The sequence below is a fragment of the Pteropus alecto genome, unplaced genomic scaffold, assembly GCF_000325575.1.
Source record: "Pteropus alecto unplaced genomic scaffold, ASM32557v1 scaffold65, whole genome shotgun sequence".
NCBI lineage: Eukaryota > Metazoa > Chordata > Mammalia > Chiroptera > Pteropodidae > Pteropus > Pteropus alecto.
The window spans coordinates 9,466,007-9,486,208 of NW_006439191.1; the positions used below are offsets into that span (position 1 = coordinate 9,466,007).

Here is a 20,202-nt window from a genome sequence, read left to right on the forward strand (position 1 = left end):
GTACACATTGTTAGATGGTCTCTATAACATTTTTAACATAAATTATTCAAAATCCTATTCAGAAATGAATTCTATTATTTAAAAATATCACTAGTAGATAAAGCTATTTGACTATCAACGTATATTTCATAATACTTTAAATGTGCACCTCACTGGAAGATAACATAATATAGCTCAGAGATGAAAAGACTGCATTTTTAGCAAACGCCGCAATATTCGAAAAGAGTTATTTGTAAATTAATGACATTGCAATGAAAGTCAGTATAAAATAGCGTAAAACACAACCGGACTTCAATAAAATGAAATATCCAGGCACAGTAAAACCTTGATTTCGTAGTTACGATCACAATACTTAAATAATTGAAATCATTATCATATATAAAACGTACAGACTTCACAATCATCATGCTTTAAAAAACGAACTAAACATTTGATTTCAAAGTATTTTAAAGGTTGTTTATAAAGTGATGCTTATAGTTTTTCCATGTTTTTCCAGACTCAGTCTTGTAATCTCTAAGTTTTTTTATGTTAATGCTTCTATTCTTAGAATTTCCAATTTTTGAAAAACAGCAAACTACTTGCAGGAGGGAGTCAAGAGGAAAGGAGCTGAGAAATTGTAAAAAGGTTGCCAGCATGAAATTCAATAGAAAAAGGAACAAGGACAAGATGCAGAGGACTCTAGGGAACATGTCAACAATGTAATTCAGACATGCTGTCCCTTCTCATATTTTTCTTTAGGACTGCCTTATTCCAGGGCATACTTTTAGTTTTATTTACAATTTATCTGCCTAGGGACCAAGCTCTTGCTATTGGTAATACGAACCATTCATTTATTTATTTACCTAATGATTATTTATTGAAATTCTACCATGTTCCAGACTTCGAGGACATAGGTAAAAAAGCGAACATAGACATGGGCTTTTGATGAATTTTGCAAGGACTATATAACAGGAATTCCTTAAGTAGGTTAGGTAACTCGCGGTGCCTGAAAACACTGGTTGACATTGCGTTTCTCTGCACCCTCCAAAGCTCACTGTAGTCTAATCCTGATCACGAGGAAATTCTCCAAGGAATGAAAGTGTTAGTCTAAGATGTGCATCAAGGTTAAGCAATAAAACAAACTCATTTTTGATATCAACAGTTTTTCTCCAATAGTATTTCTCTGGGAAATATGAATAAATCGAGAAATATAGGTCTAAAACAAAATTGTACATAACCTGTAGGCCCCATAAAGGTAGACTTCTGTTCACCCAAAAGATATGAGACCTATGAAAAGAATAAGAAGATGTTAGTTTTAAAAATATGAAAAGTGCATTCATTTTTAAATTTCGATCAAAGTCGGAAGTATTTAAATCATGCTAACATAAAAAGACAGTGGGATATCAAAATTAGAATTAGATAACTTTATAGTGTTCCAATTTTCTTTTTGATAATACTCATTTCTGTTCCCGGGAAAACCCCTTTTGAATTTGTTTTCAGTAGCATGTTAATAATGAAAGAAAAGATAACAGGTCATTATTTTAGACCCTTTACTAGTCAAATTTCCCATTGAAAAGTCACTGTAGAGTCTTCTGTGAACTCTAAGGTTTTGTTAATTTTAAAGCCAATAATATTTTGGCAATACAAAACCAACAGTATAAATAATCTGAATAAAGTCAGTAACTCAGCTTATGGAGCACATTAATATTTCTGATGTGGACTTTTGTGAAATATTTGACATACCACCGAAAAACCTGTGACTGAGGTTAGCATAGAACATTATGCAGGAAGGTGTCACTGTTCTTACACATCTCTTAAAACTCATTTTATCTTTGATGTTGAACATTGTTTATAGTCTGCAGAGAACATCAAAACGCGTCTAGCGCCCAGTAGTTAAAATCCTCCACTTTTTATGCCCTACCCTCATCTACATTATCTGGTGTGCAGTTGATTCAAATGGGAGTGGTTCACAGAAATATACCCTATTCAGGAAAAAATGAAAATAGCTACATTGTGCTGCCCCCAAAATGCAAAAAGGATAAAACCCAATTATTCTTTATAGTTATGAAACATGAGACCCCCTCCGATAGAATATGAACTATTTTTAAATCTTTACGTCCTTTGCTTTTTGGTAATATGTTTAACCAAGAGCAATAAACTCTTTAAAGTTCTTGTTTTAAAAGGAACTATAAAAACTTCCTAGTATGTTAAAGCGCCCTGTAATTTCAGAATGTCACATCTACCTGAGTAATTCACATCTTCCATTGCTCCAAACCGAACCCGCGACCTTTCCCCCCAAAAAACCAAGGTGAGCAGGATACCCAAGCATAGCACGCGTCTGACAATATATTCAGAATGTATTTCAATTAGGACAAAACACTGGCCGTACTTTGTGTACGAAGCTAGACCGCCAGCTGCCAACCGAGAGGGTGGGCTTTGAGGTCTTTCCATCAGACACGCTGGCCGTGGCAGAGTGCCTTCCAGCCACAGCCATTCTCCCCGTCCCGGCACGGAGCCAAGTGCTGCGGGCCGCTCTGTAGCCCAAGGCTACATCTCCCAGACCTTGTGTCAAGGGATGAGGACGTACCTGGTGCTCGCGTGAGATCAAAGTACGGAATGCATATAAAAGCAATGCTTGTGTCATTGACATTTGTGGATCGGTAATTTCAAGAAGCCTGTGTTCTGCAGAGGATTCTTAAGGCTCAGGCCAACACACAGCCACAAAATAAAAGTCTCGAATATACGATATCGTAGTTACCATGTGCGAGAGAGAGAAAGAAAAGAGAGAGAGAGAGAGAAGAAAGAAAAGCAAGAAAAGCAAGAGGAAAAAAAAGAAAGAATCACCACACGAGGAAAAGATCTAGGAATCTGACTTCGAGTACCGATATTAGACTCCAGTGAACAAAAAATTCTTTAGAATTTTTGAGATTATGTGTCAAAGTCCTTGGTGCTGTTTATTTTAACCTTCACCGTGACCAGTGTACATGAAAGAGGAAAATGTCTGCCTGATGACACCCATTTCTATTGGTCAGCAAACAGCTGAAAGATATTGTCAAAATTTCATTTCTTCTCCTAACGGTTGGTACCTTAAAGAAGAAACCATCTTTGGAATGAATGTACATGTCAGCTGAACACGTGTGTTGCTCTATTTCGCACCGATTATAAATGCAAATCCAAATACCACAAAATATAAGCACATTCCTGTGTCTATCACTTGATGCTAAAAACTAATAATCACTTCAACATTTTAAGGTGGGGAAGGATGCATGAGTGTTGACACAGAGCGAAGAACTAAGCATCAGGAAACAGTGAGTCAACGCTGACGGCTCATCTCTCGATGAAATTCATAAACTACACCCTGGGTGTGTCACTTCCTTTGCTAATGCACATAAATCGTTGACGAGTTTGTCATTTGCACAATCTCATACATTAACAATAATTTGTTTTTCGCATCTTTCGGTTTCTCCATATTTGCGACAGTTTCAATCGGTTTTGACTCCTGAAAGGATTTAAAAATAAAGCAAAGCAGCACAAAATATCTGTAGCTTTATTATGTCAGAAGCTCTAATTAAATAAATCTTGCTGAATTAGCCTCATTATTTTAAAATAGAGCCTGTGCCCAGAAAGGCCACTTCTGTTTTTCATTAACCGACATTGCACTGACAATGGGAACTAAACAGAACACTGTATTCAGGATGGAGCCATAAGTTATTCTGGTTGTTTGTTAATTGCAGTAATCTGATTTTTCAAATGTATATCCTCTATAATTATGGCTGAGCATTCTTAGTAATATGGCATAGAAGGTAATTGTAGGAAACTTTGTTCCTCTTAACGTTTTCGAATAATATAATTTTACTCTGCTATCACCCGCCAACGCCTTTTACCCTTGAAAGGACTCTCTCGTGACTCGATTTATGATTTTCAGGTCTCTCTCATGTACATGTTATTTTTAAATCACCAAGTCTTAAAAAGAATTCCGGTACGTTTTTTGGCAAGGTGAACCATTCTCCATAACACGTAGGCAGAAGATGTGATAAATGCCATAAACGCTGACATCTCTGGTTGGTGGTCTTCCATCACCTAGAGGTCGCAATACGATCGATAATACTGTCGCACACGATTCCATTAATTTAGCAACATTCAGTGACCCACAGGGTCCTATGCTAAGTATGGGGGAGGGAGCGGGGGGAGGTGGATGAGCAACAGGAGGCGAAGTTACCAGGACAGCAAGGGCCCTTACAGGCCATGGGGGGCACGTCGGCACTCAGAGCAGACTTGTGATGAGGTCCGACACATTTTAAAGGAAGCCTGGCTGCTGCTATATGACAAGTGACCCACAGAGGAGCGGGGCGGAATTAGCAGGACTGGTCAGGAGGGTCACTGCGCTCGTCTGGGGGAGGGGATGTGGCTTGCGCAGGGTGGTCCCAGGCTGGTCCCACGCCATTTTCTCAGAGGTGTACCTAGACTGCAGAGCAGGGGACGAAACGAGAAGTCGAGCGTGACTCCGAGGCATGTGGGCAACAGCGTCCAGGTGGAGCTGCTGTCCATCAGCTCAAGAGCGCAAGGCCGTGGGCAGAGTAGGGTCGGAAGGACGTTTGACACCGTCATTCACTGATCTGTGCAAGAGCACAGAGAAGCTGACTGGACCGTGGCGAGCTTGCATGCCTGTTAGACATCTAGGTAGAGAGACCCACTATGCAGTTAGAATCGGGAGAGGAGATGGTGCTGGCTTCCTGGGGTCAGCGACTTGAACGGGTGTAAAAGGTATAAAAAGACAGCACGAAGGGCCTCGAGATGAAGGGCAAGTATGAAGAAGCGTCTGCTTTTCTACACGGAACGTGGGAATAATAAGGTTAAGTGTATGTCAGAGGAAATCACACACGTCAAACAGCTAGTCCGATGCCAGAAAAAGCAACAACTCCAAAACATAAGACCGTCGCACAGAACAAAAATTCGCTGATCGTAGATGTTTTTTTTTTTTTTTTTAAATCCCAGCTGTGTCTTCATTTATAGCAATAGGAACACAGACTAAGTATTCAATAAAGATACAGTGAGATATCCAGAATACTATTTCATCAAATAAACGATTTCATAAAGAATTATCACATAAATTATTGTACTTGTTTATCTTTAACTTGTCCCCGGTCTCTTTTATAAATAGGAATCATTTTCACGAAACAAGCTGAGGAGTAAGCAATTGATTGAAATGCATATTATGCCCACACTTTCCATTTTCCTTTGATCTTTTTTATTTTTTAAATTTTCTTAGGGCCAAGCTCCACACGAAAAAAATAATTGCACAGAGGTTAGCCATCAAATTTATTTTCTGCTTTGAAAATTATTTCAGTGTCATAGGACAGGGGCCCAAGGCGGTGATGATGATGAAATAAACATTATTCCTGACATTGGACACCTGGTCCCCTACCCTACTGCTTCTGGCCGAAAATAGAGACTAAAAAATTAAGTCCAGAAGCACATAGCAATGCAAGTGAATCAGAGCAACATGATAGTGAATGAAAAATAAGTTAAATCAGTAAGTCATGTAGCTACACAAGTTAATTCTGAGACGTGACATAGTCACACATCAAACATCGAGTATTTCTACTCAAGAGTAACAAACAGAATATATCAAAGAGAATATAGTATACAGTAGAATAAATCTTGTTTGGAATACAGTTAAATGAAGAACAGAAAGGTAGCGGGTGTTTTAAAAGACTGGCCCATATTTAACGATTACTTAGAGTATTTCGATCAACGATAAAAACTTTGTGAGTAGGTGTCCAGTGTTAGCTTTAGAGGAATAGATGAAGAAAATAAGAGATGTTTCAAAAGAGACTAAGGATTATATTCATGTATTTCCTCAAAGGCCGATCAATTTAATTGCAACGAAAACTTTCTGAAATGTCCTTGGAAAAAATCCTATGTAACATCCTTTAAAATAATACAAAAATAACAAATAAATAAAAAAAATTATAATTTAAACTAATCAAAAAATATCGAGGGTCAGACAAAAACGCCTTACCATTCATTTCCTTGTGAAGGGTTTTCTAGCAGCACTCGGATTATGTATAATAAGCAGCTTAATAATTTGAGAGAAAAATTGAACAGACGTATTCTTAGACCTTTAAACAAACAACAGAAATTTGATTTTCATTTGAACTTAGTTCACGAAAGACTAAAGAGAATTGTCAAGAATGTCAGCTTTAAACGCAGCACTTAAATCGTATTTAGAAACTACAGTACCCTAATTGTCTAAACTCTCTGAAGCTCTAGATAGCTGAATTTTAATGAGCTGAACATTGAAACAAAAAGCGAGATGGACAGAACGCACAAACTGCAAACAACAGCAAATAGTATATGTTGAGAGTAAGTCTACGCTTGAGCATTCGGAAGCCACATTAAGTCCTGTCCAGTCGAGACTGGTTCAAATACGCTTAGAAGTTTAAGCATTTTCTACATCCATGAATTTTGGCATAAATCTTGGCTAGCTGGAAGACCTAGCTGCTTACAAATTCACAGCTTAACTTATGAATCTTGTACCTTCAGAATACCTCGTAGATTTAATTATTATGATAATCATGTCTATAACTATACATTATACTTTTAATTAGTAATTATATAATTAGAAATCATAATAGCATAGTATATGCTGAGAACTATACACATACACACGTTTCTAAATTTGATCAGTTGAACCTTACTTTTCACTTTAGATCAAATACCAATAAACTCTTAAAATTTTCATGGGAATTAAGATTGCCAGATACCTTCAAAACTGTGTAGGTCACAGTTATACAGCCTTAACGATGAAGAACAATTCAGATTAAGCAAAACATGCTTAAAATCTGATGAATAGAAACATTACCTTTCCTGCAATTATCAGGTAGTAGCTGATTCATGCATTGTGAATACAATTATGAGAAAGGCCTTCCTATAATTATGACTTGACAAAATCTGGAAATGAAATGTCACTTTTTTTTTTTTTTGCTATACCATATGTGAATGTACTTGAGGTGACATTTCTTAACAGTAAAAGGTTAATGTTTAGTAATTGTGCAGTTTGTCCTAGGCTTTTCTATTACAATGCTAGGTACACGTTTTATGGGTTAGCTTCTTTATAAAGTTTCTTTAAATTATTAATGAAATTGCCCTGGTTTTATAGAATCTGTGTCCCCAGTGACTGCTTAGTCAAAGCTGGCTGCTGGTGAAATAGTCAAATTATGCATTTATTTTTTCTGGCCTGGAGAGATAGTATTAGCCTTAAAGTCAAGCAAACCTTCCATCCAGATGTCGAGGCCCCTTTAGCTATATCCTGGTGGGGCTTCCCTAGAAACTTTAAATAACCAGATTAGACAGGCATTATTAGCCTTGACCTTGAAGCTAACCTGCCCTTAAGTCTCTAACGAATGTGCCTTAAATGTTGAAATATTCCCCATAGTCAGTATTTGGATAATTGCTCACAGCTCAGGCTTTTCTGTTTGAATCCTACAGAGGCACAACATAATTAAGGACCACCCTAGGAAGATAAAGGGGTCAAAATTCAGAAAGAGCCAAGTCTACACCCACCTACTATAGACCTCTCTACTGTTTGTGGGCATTTGAAGCAATAATCACATGAAAAATTGTACACTGGCTCATTCAGATGGCTTTTAAAATTCATGGTATTTTTGGGAGGCAACAAGATTTCACTAACACTTCAGCCTTGAACAAGCTTAGGAAGTCTGTGACTGCCAATTTCACGTCCTCTTCAAATCTCCGTGTCTTCCAAATTCGTCTGATGGTCAGAATCATAAGGGCTGTTAAAATCTGAGCTTAGCCCTGTACTTCCTGGTTTAAGATCACCAGGGAAGACCACGAGCAAGATGGACATGTCAGGACACGCTAGATGTTTCTTCTTCTTGGGCACAGTTAGGAAACACTAAGCCTTTCCTCACAAAATCAGACAATTATTCTTCGTATGAGTCAGTCAGAATCACTAGAACCTTCTCATCATAAGATTAGGTGTCCCTCGCAGTTAAAATGTGGAGACCCCTTATCTAGATTATTTTCCTCAATGTTTCTACTGACCTAGATGGCCCACTCAGAAGCCTACTTATTGGTGTGGGATTTGGAGAGTTCAAAGTATGTGGAATTTGGAGAGTTAAAAGTATTCAAGAAGCCTTAACACCACCAGATGTAAAATCTATACTTCTCTAACATTTTGCTGCCTAGAAAACAAGATTATCAATTGTATTCTTTACATAAACAGTATGTTGAAGAAAGATAGCGTTTGAGGTAATTACACGTACAAACACATCGACAAGAATAAAACAAATGACTTACTTGATCTCTGGTTTTTAATAAAAAATAACTTTAGTCTCTCTTTAAATGTGTTTTCATTCATATAGAATTCAACTTGTACCCTGCAAACAGAAAATAAGAGCATAATTAATCTGAACACTAATATATAAGAAATTAAAAGTAAATTATTCGATTTAACGCATTGTATATTTGGAGTGAATCCTGGCCACCAAAAAAAAAAAAAATGTAAAACACTGAATTTTTTAGAAAGAAACAATTACTTTTATTTTTAAAGACATGATGAGTTAAAATATCATATGTAGTTAGCTCAGTATCTGTGTTAGCGGGGGTAATGAGTGGTGTACAGGATCCAAAACAGCAATAATGCAAAAGTCTTTAATATGTGTCTGTGAAATAATTTTGAATCAGTGTTTTTCCAATTTTGGCCCACTTCATAAGAATCAATGGGATTCTTGAAAACTTCAGTTTGAGCAACATTACTCCAGGGGGCTGTGTCAGAATGTCTTAATGGATTGGGACTGAAAGTCTCTTTTCGAGACGTTTTCACCTTGACTCTATTTGTGACACGTTATCAGACACTTTACCTTGGTATTTCTTTAGGCTCGTAGTAAGATGCGCATAGATCAGCAAAGGAATGGTAATGGCAAGTAGAAGATTAAAGTCACCATAGGTATAAATCAGACAAATCAATGAAGGCACCGAATGTTACGTATTTAATCTAATGTAAAATAATATCAACAGTCTAAAAAATAGTATTTATTTAATAAACGCATCTGCTTTCTCCCTAAATTCTAACAGACTGTCTTTCGTGTGATGGCATAATTGGTATTTTCAAAATATTGAGCGAAAAGAAAAATGTGTCCAGGGCACGGTGACTTGTTGATAATCATCATTTGAAGTTTCTTAATTAGTCTCAAATACATGTATTATAAATTAGGGTTACAAGAACAGCTAAGAAAACATTTGAATATTTATACAAACAACAAAGATTTAATTTCATTTTTCCTAACATCATGAAATTTTGATAATGCAATCCATATAAACTAGATAGTTTTATAGTTTTGTTTTATTTGGTAAGACTACACATGGGAGATAAAACCAGAGGAAAAAATGAGCATATAAAGATGCTCATGTATTAGGGAAATATTTCACTACTATATTCTATGCCGTATAGACAAGAAGATTCATGAATATTTTTAAAACTGTCTTTTATGCCATAAAAGCGAAAGGAATTTTGTTATCGATTGCAAACCAAGTTTTAACTGCTTTACCTGCTAAAAGGCTTGAAGGCTCTCTAACTTTACCTCTTATCCATAAAGAAAGGGTTTTTTTTGCATAAACTTTTTTTCATTCCTTTTCATCATTTTCTCATTCGCTGTCCATCTTTTGTTTTATATTCATCTTACATGTTATGTGAAACAAAAAAAGGACAGAAATGAGGTTTCTCTTGTTAATTTCTTCCAGCAGAATTACACGCACGTGTACACCCACCCCCCACGAACCCACACGCTCCCACATGCTGTGACACTGCACGCACACCCACGCAGACACAGAACTCGGCCAGTGTCCTTTATTAGGTCTGCGTCCCTTGTTTATCAAATGAGAAGGCAGTTCATTTTAAGTAAAGCGACTGTGCTACCGATATCAGGCTAAATTAGTTCAGATTTGCTATGGATACAAAAGCACATTTGAGAGGACATATGGCCATTACACAAGTGATTCAGCAAAGGCCACATAGACTTCCTTCCTAGAACTATCAAATTTATAAGAACACGAGTCCATTCCTCGGATAACAGCCGGAGTTCAGTTCTGAGGATATAATTGAGGTGCATTTTTTTTTTTTTAACTAAAATGAGATTGTCTATAGCCTTATGCAAAATAAGCATAAGAGATCAGGAAAGCATCCCATATGAGAAAAAGCTCAAGGAACTGAAAATGTTTAGTCTAAATTTAAAGCAATAGCAGCACCAGAACGGCTTTCTTTAAATACCGAAGTGGCCATGATTGTTCAAATGAGCTGACTCGTTAATGTGATGCTGTCGTATAGGACCAATCGCGGAAAATGAGAATTCTGAATGAGATTACCCAGCTTTGAAATGGCCATCACCATGAAGTGGAGAGAACTCCAGAGTATGTGCATGAGCCGGAGGCTGGATGACAGCTTGCAAACGATTGTTTATTTTTTCCCTGAGGGTAAAGACAGTTTTGCATGGTGTGAGGTCTCTCATTAAATGAATTCCAAACTCACTTCTAATTATACTACTACGCAAAGGAAAACAATTAATCTAGTGATCTCTCCATGTCGGTATTCTCTGATCGTGGGTATTAAAGTATGGACCGCTTTCTAAATGCTTTCGAAAGTTAAAGCTAAAACAAAGAAACAAAACAAAACAAAACAAAAAAAACAAGCAAAACACTTTTTTGATCCATGCCTTCTCTCAGGTACAGAAAAATGTCCTTAGGTTTATAATTTATAATATAGAGTGGCACTTTCTTTTATTTGATCTAATGGCAACTACCAGAATCAAGGCCGGTTAGTAGTATTAGTGTCATCTTTTGGGACCTTCTCCGGGGAGTTATGTAGACTTTAGCGTTTATCCTTTTCAACTTTGTGATTTATTTGGTTTTAAATATCCTCCTAGTATTTCCTTTCCCTCCCTTCGTTCCTCTCTTCCTCCTAACGTCCCTCCTCCCGTCTCACTTTATCTGAATTTACCTGCATCCAGCAGGGTGGCGTAGTGAATTCTTTCTGGACCTACAGTTCTGAGTAATACATTAGGGCAAATCTGCCCTCGTCGCTTCTTCAAGTGTCTTTTTTTTCACGTGTTTATCCTTCAGGTAAAATTGGGAATCATTTGGTCACACTTCCCCCAATATAATAGTAGAATTAGGATTATAGTTAATTTAAAAAAGTGATATTGCAATCATTACTAGGTGACATTTTCTCCTCTTGACATGTTTTCATTGTTTCGTGATGATATTCTTGTGTCGGTCAGAAACGTTTTCTTGTTTTATTTGGGTAGATCCTACACATGCTTTGGGATATTTATTTCTGGATGTTTTGTAATTTTGGTTGCTATTTTTAAAAGGGTTTCGTTTTCACGTTTAACTTTTGTGTTTGGTGTTTTAAAGAGCTATCATGAACTCCTTTATAGGTAGTGATTTTTTTTTCAGGTTTATTTCTTGGGGTTTTTCTAGGCAGACAGGCATGTCACCTGGACACCTTCTCCAGTGTTTCTACTTACTACATCGACTAGCAGTTTTTGGAGAAAAATATGAACTGTGGTGAGCATTCTTGTAAGAGAAGGCCTCGTGCTTGTGCAGTTAAATCGTTGACCCCAGAATTGCAATAAATATTTATGTTTTACTGAAAACCATATCAGGAGTGGATTGATGTCGATAGTAATCAAAAACCTGTCTTGAATCTGTCAGGTGGATGATACATTTTTGGGGAATGTTGACAGATTTGGTGAATTGTTTCAATCGTTTTTCTTTTATGCAATTATTTTTTTTTCAATTCTGGAACAAATTGTTTTTGTAATAGTAAACTATCGAGGCAGTTTACTGATGGATTCATTTTCCTATATGTTTAGGAATTTTTCTTCTATAGTCACAACTAAGATTGATGTGCTATCATCTTTAGATTATTCTAATATCTTTAAATACGAAGCGAAAAACTCTCCCGATGTTTCTATGCTCTGGAACAATTTCGAATGCTGTAGAGATTTTTTTGTGTGTGTGCGTCGCCATCATCACTTTGCCCTAACGGTATCAACTGATCTAATGCTGATATTAATTTGTTACTTTCTCCCCATTTTCCTCTCATTCTGTTGCTGTTTATTTGAATTTAGGGTAAAAATCATGCAATATCTTGTTAAAAGGCAATTTCCTTGCTTCCTTCTAAAAATTCTTAGTCGGTGCCTTTAAAGGAGGCCTTACCATTTTAACGACACAAAAATAACTCTGACCTGGGTCGTCGGTGCTTTGTTGCTTTGTCCAAGGGCTGATGCCCCGAACTCCACTCAGGATGCCCATGAACTTTTGTAGACACCGTTTTTGGAACTTCGAGTAGATATAGATCACTCTTCAAAGGAAAGATTCCTCTTCTGTGTCTATAACTGGTGCGGCTCCCTTCCCTCCTCCCTCTGATTCTTCAGTATTGGTCATGGGGTCCTTTTCATTACTGAACTCCTCTCGAACAAGGCCATACCTGCCCAGACGCCCTGGTCCCAGCAGGCAGGATCAGTGGGTGTGTTAGCTCTGCTCTCTCATCGTTTATGTGTTGGTGGTTTTCCTTGGGAAAATCTACATCCGAAGGGCAAGTCAGCATACGCAGCCCCCAGCACCCTCGCCATTCATAAGAACTTATCGTCTAGCATCGTTTCTGTTTCCTTGTATCGTGGCGTCCTCCTCGTCCCCTGCTTGGTGCTCTGATTCCAACGAGTAAGAAGAAAAAACGAAGCCCAAGTACCACTGCCGAGATCCCCTCTCCGTGCTCACCACGGCCAGGTTCTCAGTTGGCTTTACACTTGGGGGCCTTCCACCTTTCCGGATGGGCCACTTTACTCTGAGTGTACCCCTCTTTTCTCTGAAGTCATTATGCGTTGAATTCGTATGTCCTCCGAAAAGATATGTTGACGTCCTCACCCCCCGAGACCTCAAAATGGTGACCTTATTTGGGAATGGGGTCACTGCAGACATAGTTATTTAAATTAAGAGGCTGTCTTTTTGGAGCAGGATGAGTCTTGAATCCAATATGACTGGTGTCTTATAAGAAGACACAGAGAAAGACGCAGAAGGAAAATAGCAACAGAAGACAGAGGTAGAGACTGGGGTGGCACAGCCACAGTCCAAGGCGTGCCCGGGGCTCCCGAAAACGGGAGAGGCGAGGAAGGGGCCTCCCCTGTAGGCTTCAGAGAGGACAGAGCTCTGTGAACCACGTGATTCGCAACTTCTACACGTCTCAGTTTTGAGTCGATGCATTTCTGTTGTTTTCTGGCACCGAGTAACTGGTACTTTGGCCTGGCAGTCCTCAGAAACTACCAGAATCACTTCCTGATCGTGCAAAGGCATTCTATGAGAATACAGGCTCCACAAAGGCAGGGGCCATATTGAGTTTTGTCCACACTGTATCTTTAGCTTCTCACATGTTACTTGGGACTTATTAGGGATTCATTATTACTGGCCCAATGCCTGAATGAAGGAATTCTGGGGTCCCCGCCTCAGGAACTATCAGTTGATAGTATGCCGGGAAGGACAAAACCATGGTTTATAACAATTTCAGGATGAAAAGATTGGGTTTGCAGTGAGCTGAACTTTTGGAAGCCCTTATTCCAACTCGATCTACCTTGTGATTACTGATAATTCTCCAAAGGTTTTCATTTTTTTTTTCAATTTTATTCATTTAGATTTGTTTATTTGCACAATCTCCCCATGATTTAATGAATATTTAGGGGGGAATTACACTACTGTTAATTTAACTTTTACAAGATCGCTGTGACTTGGGTAAGGCAGCCATCAACTTTCTTTCACAGAAAAAGAAATTCAAATATTTTTAGTGACTCGCCCAAATTCATACAGCTAGTCCTGGAACAGAATCGAGACACAGGTCTTCGTATTACTTCTCGTCTCTTGCTTCTGCTTTATCAGGAGAGTTCTAGGTCATTTGTAAAATATTACAAAAGAGCACAGCAAATGCCAGACCCGCACAGGGTTGCCGAGAAGTGTTTGTTCAGCTCTGCCCTTTGATTATTGACTCTAAACCAGGTTGCTCTCCGTTCGCAAACGTTCACTCCTAACTTCTGGTAACTAAATTATTTAACGGAGCAACCATTCACATGAAGCCCTGGAAAGAAAATTAATAAGTAAGCCTACGATCAATTTTTCATCTTAAAAAAAATTTTGCTGCACCCGTGGCACGCTCAGGTGCTGCCAGCCTTCGCCACAGGAGCAGAAATCCCGGCATTTTAAGGACTTCGCAGGCCCCGTTCTGGCGTTTTCCAGCTGATTTTCGCCCATCTGATTCTTTTCGTTTTTACTCCAGCCTAACTTTCCCACCTTCTATATAAGGCTGACACCTTATAAGGAGGCAGAGGTGGAGTCTCGTGACTTTTGATGGCATTGTCTGCATTTTTCAAATAAGATCTAAAACAATGCCGCTTTTGGAAAGAGAGCCCAGCTTTCCACACAGCGTGCGCGCGCACACACACACACACACACACACACACACACGCAAACTCATCTCGCAGACACAAGCATCCGCACGCGGGCACCCAGGCATCGTGTCTAAATACACGCAGCGGTGGCGTGGCGGTGAGACCAGCTGGGGTGCTGATGGCTCATCAGTCTTCCCCCATTAACGCCGATCGCTCCCCAGTAAATGAAGTTACGTTCCCGTCACTCCCTGGTAATCACGGCTTGCAGGTAGCTGGAATGACTCTGCCGTTTCCATGGTGACGCGTCACGAGTCCACCCCGGAGAACTTCCGTATCCAGATTTCTCTCGGGTTAGATAGCTCATGTCCTCACGTGCCGTGGTCATTCGCAGAGCCGACGCTCTGCTCTGTCCTTCATTTGATTAAAAATAATTTAAGCACCCCCAATGTGACTGTAAGCACAGGAAGCCGAAAGATAAGGCTAGGATAAGTATAAAGGTACTTTTATTTTTGATGCTTAAATTGCAAAGGGACTTTGCCTCTTCAGACCCTGGGCCAAATGCATGAGTAGGAACCGGGCCTGGGTCCAGCCGTTAAAAAAAAGAAAAAAAGAAAATGCCAATAAGAGAACATTAATTCACTTTTCTGTTAAGTATATAATCAAGAGTAGCAAAAATACACAGCGTTCGGGCTGGTAATAAACTGTGTTTAGTAAGGATTCTGTCTGTTTACAATCACCGCCTCAAAAAAAAGGGAAAGGTCAGCTGCTTTAGGATGGTTTTCATTTATTTCTCTTACCTCAATGCTACTTTCTCATCATACGTACACGCACGCCATGCACACACACGCAGAATCTCTCAAATAAAACGCATGCACACACATGTGCATGTACATGCATAAGCACGCATGCATCCACGTCCACAGGCGTTCTGGAACTGTAAAGAACATGACACAGGCAGCGCAGCCCCACCGCAAACCTGCCGGCCTCCCAGTCCAAACCCAGAACAGTGACAACTGGCACGTCCTCCCTTCCGTCCTCTATACTTATAAGGTGACAGAAGATGCCACGCGGTCTCTGACTCAGCCTGGACTCTTGCACCAGTCATCGTGGAAAATCGAGAGCGCTCCCCGCAGCCCAGGGCTGCTAGGCCTGGTGCGGTTAGACCGCAGGGCCCAGTGTGGGGAGGAGCACTGCAGTTGGGTCGTGAGTAGTGAGGTCACGTTCAGCGGATGCTAGTTCTTAGCAGGCAACTGGTAGCTACGTGGGGACACGGCTCTTCAGTGAAAGGAACGCCTATTTGTTTCATTTATTATTATTATTTTTTGCACCAATAGCGTAAGGTTTTAACCCAAGCCTCCAAGCAGCCTCTTCCATTTTGCATCTGATTGTGGAAGGGGGCGAGGAGAAGTCACAGTTGGACAGTTTAGTAATGGGCACAGCTCTAAGAGACACATAGCACTTCTTCGGGACTTCTCTTAGTATGTAGTACTCAAGGGAAAATGACAGGCATGACTTTTAATAGGTAGACCATACTGGGTTGATGCATTTAAAGACAAGGTGACACAATTTGGAGGAAGAGAGGAAAATGGTTTCAAACAGAATTTCACTCAGTGGAATATTACAATAAGACTCATGGGTTTTCTAGAGAAACTGACTTTTTCCCCACAATAGTTTGTTTATATATTCATCTGTTCATTTCGTAGTGTGGTATAAAGAGGTAGAGTCTGGACTTATCAGAGCTGCAAACTTTTATTTTCCGTAAAATATAGATATTACTTCCATTAACAGGGCTGTTATGAAAATTAAGATACTTTAGATGTGAAACGCACAACTAAACATGGCAACTGATAACTACTTTCTGGTTCGTTGATAATAAAAAAAAAAAGTTCCTAGAATAAATATTTGTAATTGTGAAAACAGAAACTGTGAATCACGTACGTCCATTTTGTGAAATTGATCCCTTCAAGGAACATTTGCTTATGGAAAAAATAAGGGTGTTAGACAAGACATAGCTTCGCTGTTTGCTTCGGAAAATTCCTATAGATCAACATATGAGAGACAGAAGTCTGTTCACCCAGGCAAACACATCACCTATCTGCAGTAGCCTACTCATTGCAACTTACATTGCCTTTTTACTCGTTAAGACTTAAAAATGCTCAGTTTGCTGTGTCTGCCAAATCTAAATGATTCGTCACAAACTCGGACCACTTCAAACCTTTTCTCATACCCTCCTTCCACCACTTGAGCCCCAATTCCAAAGCCTGGTAAATACGTATCGCCTCTAACATCAGCTTGTGAAACGTCACAAATGCTTATGTGCTAACTTCTGGGACTTTAAATAAACTTAGCTTTGCTTCATTAACAAGTGTCTGGTGACATTTGAATTATTTAAACAACAGTAAAAGAGAATTATGCTGCACCTGCTGCTCTATAACTTTATTTTTACTCAAACGTAGAAGATGCGGGCCTAGATCATGTTTTAAACTGCATGGTATTCTTATATGTATTCCTGTGTATTAATAATCCACCACTTTTCATAAATCACTTATATATATAAACGAGTCTTTAGGTTTTGTTTGTTTACTACTTGAAAATAATAAAGAATAAGTCATTTTCCCAATAAATAAATAACAATACTTACTTAAATATATATATTTTTCACTAAATAATGTGAAATCTAAATGTCAAGTTATTTAAAAATCTGTGTATATGGTAAAGAATAGAGCAGTAATCTAAAATCTGGTTATCAGCTCACCGTTTTCATAGTCAAATAAGCCCCCTACATGGAAATTTCCCAAAACATCTTTCCCAAACGATCTGAGAAGATACACAATGATACAGTAAAAATGTGAAAATGTTATACCAGAGAAAAATTTGCTGTCAATTTTGTCAGAAAAAATTATCCCAAACTTAGGCAAAATTACTAGATGTTCTTTCAGTGGAATGCTGGTCTTAACGTTTTCTGTGCAATTTTATAATGATGAAGGATAAGGCATTTACACGCAGACTTGTGTCTAATAGACATGAAAAGAATTTCCACTCAATAAGAGAGATAACTCCAAAGGTTAAAGGTTATGGTTTCAGGTACTGTATTTTTTTTTTCTAATTACAAAACATACTGCAACAGATCATAAAATGTACTAGCATAGTTGTTAGACATTTTAGGAATTTCTTTGGTAAAATTTACTGACACAAGGCTTAATTTCAGTTGCGACATCATCATTGTAAGTACATATTTCTTATGATGGTCCCATGTGTTCAGTCTCATATATATACCTGGATATGGGAGGCATGGAAAAGAGGTACCCAGGCCCCCCCTCTTCAAATAATTGCTGGGTAGTTTCCATCTGTCCACTGCTTCAGGGTCTGCCTCGGGTGCAACGAGTCCCTTTGCCTGAGGTCACATTGTTCTCAGGACAGGCCACAACCCAAACTCCGTATCAGGATGTACGTCTAGAGGAACCAACCAGAGACCCTGGCGATTGTTTTATAGAGACCGTCTATGAGTTTAATGGTAACTTGATCAAAAAGCAAGCAACCGACTGTGATAAACTGGAACAGAGAGATAACAGCCAATCGCTTTATGACGAGAACAGATTTCAAAGCAATTCAGAATTTTGCTTCTGACAATATGGTAGCACAAATGTGCCATAAACCTTCCCCCAAAGATATACCTAAACGGTTAACTAAATTATTGTACACACACGCCACTTTAAACATGTATGGCTTAAGTAGTAGGAAAGCAAAGGAAATCCTTAGAAGCCAGAAAAGATAAGAAAATAAGAAATCAGAGAAGTAAGCTAACATTAAAGCTGCCGTTCGCTGTTCACCCTGGTGCTATCTGACAATTTTTGATGGTATAGAGTTTATATTTTGACAAACAGGAGACCAAAGAAATCCCCCCAAAAGATCCCCACAGAAACTCCCCCACAAAACCCCCCACAAAGGACCGGTGTTCCCGAAAGTTGACATCAGTGCAGAAACCAAGAAAAATTCCCTGCAGCGGGAGTGGTAAATGCACCTGGCCGTGGCTCTGACTGGCAACCGAAGGAAGAAAGAGACACACTGAGATCTGCCGTATTCATTTGCTAGGGCGGCCATAACCAAATACCACCGACCGGGTGGCTTAAAAAACAGAAATGTATTTTCTCAGTTCATCTTGCTTATCCTGTCGGCGTTGGACATCATTAGGCATTAGGCATAGCTGATCTCTTCCTCACCCCCGAATCGCATTTTTCACTTGACTTCCCAAAGTACTCCATTCTCGGTTTTCCCACTACCTTGCAGCTTACTCCTTCTAAGCATCCTCGGCTAGTTCACTCTCTTCTATTCTCAAGATGACGTCAGTCATCTTTTATAACTGTCATCCATCGACGTGCCCTAGACCACCAATCTTATATGTTCAGCCCCGTCCTCTTGCAAACTCATACATTCAACTACCTGCTCAGTTGTTTTACGTGGCGCTCTCTCGTGGGCATCTCTGACTCAGCACAGCCAAACCTAAACTCCTGATTTTCTTCCCTGAAATCTTCTTCCAATCTGAGCTGATTTCAAATCCCCCCTCTGTGGTTCAGATAAAAGTCTCGTAGTTCGGCCCGAATCCTCTTTCCCGTGAGCACGTATTAAATTATTCGCTAGAGTTCTTCGAGTAGTAAAAATCTTTCAGCAGAATAAGGAAGAAAATGGGAAAAAAAAAAAAAAAGCCTTATAATGAACATGCTCGCAAGAATGGCCTAAAGGCATTTAAACTTGCCTTCGGGTTAAAATTTATTTTCAAGACAAGATAGGGAAAAACAAAGCAAAACAAAACTTTAGATGATAAATACAAATATTGAGGCCAGATGGAAGCTCCATCCACGTATCGATCTACAAAAATCCCTGTGAAATATTTCACATCATTGAAGGCACTGGGATGTGCGGTCTTCTATTCTAAGGCATGACCTTTAATTAGACGTGACTGCAGAAACTGCCAGATTGGATCCCTAGTGTGAGCGATGTATAGGGAAGTGTTGGAAAGGAATTGACCACCCACTCCCTTCTTCCCATCACCTTATCACGTGTGAGCAAGAAGGTACTCTGATCTACCTGCCGACTGTCCCTGTCTCTCCTCTCCCTCCCCCTCCATTATTTCTAATTATGGTGTCAGAGTTTATAAAAATTCCGAATTATTTTAAGGGAAAATAAACGTTTGTCATGGTACCATTTCTTAAAGCCTCATTAAACCTCGAGCTCCGCTACAGAGATTTCAATCAGTTTTTACTGATTATCGTTTATCTGGTGCCTGGAGTATAGTGGATGTTCACTAATATACACAGGATTAAAAGTGACTCAGCAGTAGATGCTTCTAACACCCCATTAGCACCCCAAGTCGACAACTGTCAGCATGCAGAGGCCGGCCATCTGTGGCTACAGCCATCTGGCATCTGTGCTGGGAGACAGAGCCCCAGATCACCTTGCTCCAAAAGGAGGAACAGATTTGTTAATTTCAGACGCACTTTTCCGATTGGCTGTGGATGATACGAACACTCTAGCATACCGTAATTCCTCTGTATTTCCTCAACCAGATTTAGTTGAGTCCAGTCATAGAGCTTTTAAATCTGTGGGTCGCTACTTTTTGATGAAAGTAATCGTCTGTCTGGCCGTTAAGGAAAATGATTCTTAGTTGAACTAAGATTTCTTTCGCCTTCCTCTGGGCCTTGCCCTTCTTCCTTTGAGGCCTCGTTTTAGATGCCACCTGGAACGTCTTTCTCACCAAAGCCTTTGTCAA

General features: G+C 39.2%; 1 protein-coding gene across 1 annotated transcript in view; it reads right to left on the reverse strand.

The window, feature by feature from the left end:
• The window catches only part of LOC102888097 (potassium channel subfamily T member 2-like), a 145,909-nt gene extending 131,178 nt beyond the window's left edge, over positions 1 to 14,731 (reverse strand). Inside the window, 4 exon segments of the mRNA XM_025049843.1 lie at positions 1,218 to 1,266; positions 6,002 to 6,101; positions 8,302 to 8,381; positions 14,670 to 14,731. Coding sequence (XP_024905611.1) covers positions 1,218 to 1,266; positions 6,002 to 6,101; positions 8,302 to 8,381; positions 14,670 to 14,731 — 291 coding nt within the window.
• Between the last annotated feature and the right edge of the window lie 5,471 nt (positions 14,732 to 20,202).